At 42.8% G+C, this 6,000-nt stretch overlaps 1 protein-coding gene across 1 annotated transcript in view; it reads right to left on the bottom strand.

The window, feature by feature from the left end:
• Nucleotides 1–3,462: 3,462 nt before the first annotated feature.
• Nucleotides 3,463–6,000, bottom strand: part of ANKRD29 (ankyrin repeat domain 29) — a 111,652-nt gene continuing 109,114 nt past the window's right edge. Inside the window, exons 9-10 of the mRNA XM_063451479.1 lie at nucleotides 4,575–4,673; nucleotides 3,463–4,251 (exon numbers count right to left, since the gene is read on the bottom strand). Coding sequence (XP_063307549.1) covers nucleotides 4,168–4,251; nucleotides 4,575–4,673 — 183 coding nt within the window. The 3' untranslated portion in view covers nucleotides 3,463–4,167. The remainder of the gene's footprint in view (nucleotides 4,252–4,574; nucleotides 4,674–6,000) is intronic.

Genomic DNA, 6,000 nt, shown 5'->3' with positions numbered 1-6,000 from the left:
GGTGCTGACAATTATGATGGGGCCTAAGTGCAGAACCTTATTGACCAAAAACATTAAAACAGTCATACCTCTCAAGCGTCATGTATCTGATGGAGTTGGTGTTGGAGGGAAACTCAAAGGATGCAGCTATAAGAAAATACATACTCTATGCTAATCTCTTTCAAATTTATGCTTTTATCTTTCAAGTAAATCCATACCCCCTAACAGCAGTGTCCAGTGAAGCAGGAAGTCAATGGGCGAGGTAAAAGGGTGGGTCAATGATGCAAATCACGTGACCACAACTGCCAAAAGGGGCAAACATGCCCAAAAAGGGGGCATGTCTGTCCAAAGAATTGGAAGGCTAGCTTGGCATCAGTGTCACTATGTATCACAGTGTCAGTGTCCCCATGTCGCCTAGTCCCCAAGTCTCCCAGTGTCCCCATGTCTCTGTATGTTCCGTGTCACTAGGATACTAGGGGACACTGAAAGACATGGGGACACAGTGAGACATGGGGACACTGACACTGAGAGACCCGGGGACACTGAGACACTTGGGGACACTGGGAGACATGGGGGCACTTGTGGATACAGACATGGGGATACTAGGAGACACTGAGACATTTGGGGACACTTGGATAAATGGGGACACAGACACTAGGGACACAAACATTGAGACACTGGGGGACACTGGGAGACATGGGGGGAGTTGTGGATATAGACATGGGGACACTGGGAGACATGGGGACAGAGACATTTGGGGACACTGAGAGACATATGGACACTGGGAGACATTGGGACACAGACATTTGGAACACTGGGAGACATGGGGACACTGGGAGACTAGGGGACACTGGGAGCCATGGAGACACTGTGTCCCTAGTGTCTCTGTGTCCCAATGTCCCTATGTCTCACAGCGTCCCCAAGTGTCTCAGTGTCCCCAGGTCTACCAGTGCCCCCTAGTGTCTCAGTGTCCCCATGTCTCCCTGCTGCCTTTCCCCCCATCCTTCACTTACCTGAGCTTTATGCTGTCTGTGCTGTGTAGCTGCTCCCTCTTGGATCAGTGAGTAGAGAGAGGCAGGGAGGGATATGCTGTAACTTCTTATCCCTACCTCTCTCCACACACAGTGACCCCTTCTGGTTGGTGCTGGTATTGCAGAGTAATCTCCCCTTTATACTGAGAAAAATATCTGCATTTGTATTGCTGGTATAACTGCAATACCGGCACCGGCCAGGCAGCCTCAAATACCAGCTGTGCCGGTGTAATACCAGTCAGGTGGCAAACCTAAGAATAGTGTGTAAAAAAATTAAATAAATAAAAAGTGCAAAAAATAAACTCTTTTTTTTATTTATTTTTTTTTTTTAAAGATGGGCCTATGGGCCTGGAGCTGCAGCTCCATCAGCCCCTATGTTAATCCGGCCCTGCCTAGACATAGAAAAACTTCCATCTAAACTTTATCCAAAACTAGGTGCCCTGTACAGAAACAAATCCTGCCTAAGCCCTACAGTAAGGGAAAAGATTGTACAGCAAATGCTGAAGCCAATCATTGATTATGGGGATGTAGTATATGCACCTGCACCGCAATCCCACATTAATAAACTCAATACATTGTATAACTCGTTCTGCCGATTTGTGCTACAATGTAATTACAGGACCCACCATTGTGACATGCTAAAAGAACTAAACTGGCTGTTGCTGGAATCCAGACGCACCCTTCATCTTTCCAGCCTTGTGTTTAAGAGCTTTTCTGGATAGCTCCCACCCTACCTGAGTAGAATGCTCTTCCCGGCTTTTCCCACCTCCTATAACCTCCTATCCAGTACCAGCACTTTATTTAGTCTGCCTCAATACAAAAAGAAAGCAGCCCGGTCCTCCTTTTCCTACAGAGCACCGCAATTATGGAATGACCTCTCGCACACTTTCAAATCTTCCCCAAGCCTAAAGTCCTTTAAGGGATCCCTCTCTACATACCTCGAAACAGAATGCACCTGTCGCGTTTGATTATATATTTCCTACCTGTTCTATGTTAAATTTTGTATATATTGTGTATTAAAATTGTTTTTGTATTTTATTGTACCCAATAGTATCAATGCAATGTTTTGTGGACCCAGGACATACTTGAAAACGAGAGAAATCTCAATGTATCTTTCCTGGTAAAATATTTTATAAATAAATACATTTATATATGAATGGTAGATACTGTGGGATTTTTTGATTGGCTGTGACATTGCCTATGTTTAATATTAATGTTATATGATGCCATTTGAAGTTTCAAATGTTTTTTCTCTCTGTTTGCTCCTGAGGGGATGATGAAAAGGTAAAGCATAATATTCGTCTTCATGTCTTAATAACTTCATGACTTTAGGCTAAAAGTGAAAGCATAGCTGAATTAGAGAAAGTTCTGTATTTGATTTTAAATTTCAAATTCACTTTGAATCCTTACTTTAGTGAATAACCCTGTGGGTGTCTGCTGCACAGGCAAAAAGGTGGATGATAAACAGAGATCATGGAGAGGAATATTAACACAAAATCTTAGATGTGAAAAAGCACTTGTCCTTTTTGGTATAATACCATTTTTTTTAAAGCAGGTGAGTCCATGCTGGCACAGGGTTCTTATAGTAGAACTGCCAACTCTGCCAACTGCCTCTTTTTATTGGTTATGCTCAATGTTCTTTCAAAATGTTTGTTAAAAATGTAGCAAGATTTTTGATATTTAGCAAATATTATCATTCATTTCAGCCCAGGATCACCCAATACACAAAATGCATGAGAGGAACAAATATTGTTTCTGTTTTTTTCTCTCTGCCACTGACTATGTTTAATGGCAGAAAAGGACAACATTTATATTGTTGGACATGCCCTGCTTCAATATAGATGTGTGGATTTCTACATTTAATTTCATTTTTCAGAAAACCATTATTACAAAATGTAATAGTTATAGTTCCTCTTTAAGGATGTGACAATGACGGTGGAGCGACCTTCCATGACATCACTGAAGACAGTTGCTCTTTAGTATCTTTAGTTGTGTCATAGCTAAGATTTAGGCATTTCCCATTTCGATAAGGACATGGACTGTACAGGAATAGTAAGGGTGCATATTGATGGCCAGGCATGTCTTACTAATAGCTCAGCTGAAGAGGGGCTGGATAAAGTGCATCCTTAATTTGTACACTCAGCAGCTAAAATGTGTAAGAACATAATTAACCAGCACCAAACCCCCCCCCCCAAAAAACAACCACAGTGATGTCTAATGCCATTACATTTCTGCATATATTAATTTTATGACAGTATATTAGAAGTTACATTGACAGAGTAGCTCCCATTTAGATGTAAGTAGGTTTAAAGACAAAATGTTTACTTTCTATGGAAAGAAAAGCATTATTTATGTGTCCTTATATTATGGTGGCTGAGTCATCAGGCCAGTGGATTAACCTTCAACCACTCGCACCCCTGTAACTACATATAGTTATTTTAAAGCTTTCATCCCCCTAATATGTACATTATAGACCCATTGATTCCCATCATCATTTAAATCCTTTAGACGCCCACATGGGTCTGTGAAGTTGACACTGTTCCCCATCGATGACTCAAGGTCCAAACCTGAGATCAGTCCAGCAGCAACATACCTTTATGATTTCCTTGTAGGTGTCATTTTTTTTTTTTTTTTTTTAAATCAACATGCCTACTAATTCTATTCTATATGAGTGTTCCATCTCTAGAAACAAAGTATAGAATATTAGTTAGTTTGTCCAAGGCCAATGCTGGTAGATTTCAAGAGATCAGGTAAATGTTACCACCCAGCGAGTTGGATCAGTACTTTAAGGCTGATTAGAATAATGAACATATCCTCCGAGATAGAGGAGGCAGACTCCCTGATTTGACCTGAAAATAGCATAACTGGTTTAATATCTCCCTGATATTATGACCCCTCAAAAAAATATTAATTCCTACCCACGTTACATTGAAAGGTGCCTTCATATGCTGGCATAACTATTAAAGACACAGCGATATTTACATGGCTCATTAGTTAGTAATTTGTCGCATAATAATTTGTTTGCATATTTGTGACTTCGACCACTTTAAATCAGTATAGGAGAGGCTTTCTTTAAATCATGTTGAGCCACTGAAGTACCTGGCTCGCAGCAATATAACAGGGAGCAGTGCATTTTCTGTAGGAAAACTAAAAATAATCACAACAGCCCCAGTTTGTCTTTGTTCCGCAGAAGCCGTAATATACGCTCATTTTTTGTTAGATCTGCTGGTAGTTCATTGACCTGAAAAAAAAAATAATAGTTACTTTAGAGTGCATACAGTTGCATTGTCAGAACTAATGGAGGACTATTAATCTTTGCATTCTAAACATCAATACACTGTTTGGAAATTAAACCTTGCTGTGTTTTCATGCTTAAGTGTTGGAAACGTTCTGCAAGAGGTCTTCTAAAGCACATACTTTACATACAGCCTATCCTGACATGGCATGTCTGGTCTGGGCACATTTTGCCAATAGATTAATTGGTTGCCCATTTATAGGAAACCAGTAAGGTGGATGAGCCCTTATTTATAGGTACTGTTTCTGAGGTATTATTTACAGACTCACCTTATTTTTAAGCATTGGGTCTGCTCCTGCTTCTAAGAGAAGTCTCACTGACCTTAAATTTCCACTAAGAACTGCGGCATGAAGAACTGAAGACCCATTCTGATATGAAAAAAATAATAAAACATGTTTAGTACCTTGGCACTACGTTGTTTGTTTTACTTTAAGACACAAAAGTATGAAATTTATCAAAATAATCATGTTACACCAGCAGGATGTCTGGGTGACAGGCAACACAACTGAGAAGGAAGATACAAAAGAATAAACAAATAAGGCAACAGATACAGAGGAGGGGAAGAGACATGGTGGCTAATAAGCATGAGAAACGCTTAGAGACTAAGAGATATGTGGGCAAGAGACAAAGGGGGGTAGAAGACACAGGGAACTCAGAGACAAAGGAGACTACAAGATACAGGGGCTAAGTGAAGAAAAAGGGGAAACAAAGAGCGGAAAGGATCATGGGGGTCAGACACAAGGGGTAAGGGACACAAAATGGAGATAAGATACACTAAAGAGGGCGAGACATTCAATAGTGGGAATAGGATACACTAAGCGGTAATACATTCAAAATGGGGAATGAAAGATGATTGATGGGGTAAGAAATAAAAAAATAGGGAAATGAGACCCAAAAGGTGGTAAGATACACAAAAGGGGGACAAACATGCCTACTTAGGCAAAGACACATTGGTGGGCAGGACCAGCGCGTCCTACAGGCGACTTAGGCAGTTGCCTAGGGCACACCGGCCAAGGGGGCGCAAGTTTCGAGTGACCCGGCAGAAGGAAAGCGCACAGCCAACTCTCCTGCCAGTCACTCTGTGTAGCGTGTACGGGCGGCGTGGACTGCGATACAGGAGCTTGTATTTCTTGCACCCGGCCGAACTGAAAGGAAATGCTCTCTCAGTGAGCACTTCCTGTCAATCCGGCCGGGTACAGGAAACACAAGCTTCTGTACTGCGGTCGGCGCCGCCCGACAATGCTACACTGAAGTAGATGGCACAACAGGGAAGGGAGGGGAGATGGCACAAAGAGACAGATGGGAGAGACCACTAATGGGAGGGGGGGGAGAGACCACTAAGGGAAAGATGGGAGGAGGGGGGAACAGAACACTAAGAGAAAGATGGGGTGGGGAGGAGTGACCACTAAGGGAAAGATGGGGGGAGGAGAGACCACCAAGGGAAAGATGTGGGGGCTGGAGAGGCCAAGAGGGAGGAGAACTCTAAGGGACAGGGGGAAGAGAGAGCACTATGGATATGGGGAGGGGACAGGGGAGAGTACTAAGGATCAGGGGAAAGCATTAAGGAAGGGGGCAGGGGACAGCACCCAGGGACAGGTGGGCAGGGGTGAGCACTGAGGGACAGGAGGGGAGATCACTAAGGGACAGGAGGGAAGTGGAGAGCACTAAGGGACGGGGGGGGCAGGGGAGATCACT

This window comes from Pelobates fuscus, chromosome 4 (genome assembly GCF_036172605.1).
Source record: "Pelobates fuscus isolate aPelFus1 chromosome 4, aPelFus1.pri, whole genome shotgun sequence".
Classification (NCBI taxonomy): domain Eukaryota; kingdom Metazoa; phylum Chordata; class Amphibia; order Anura; family Pelobatidae; genus Pelobates; species Pelobates fuscus.
Note: the sequence above shows the minus strand (reverse complement) of the source record. Positions and strands in the feature narration are given on the sequence as shown.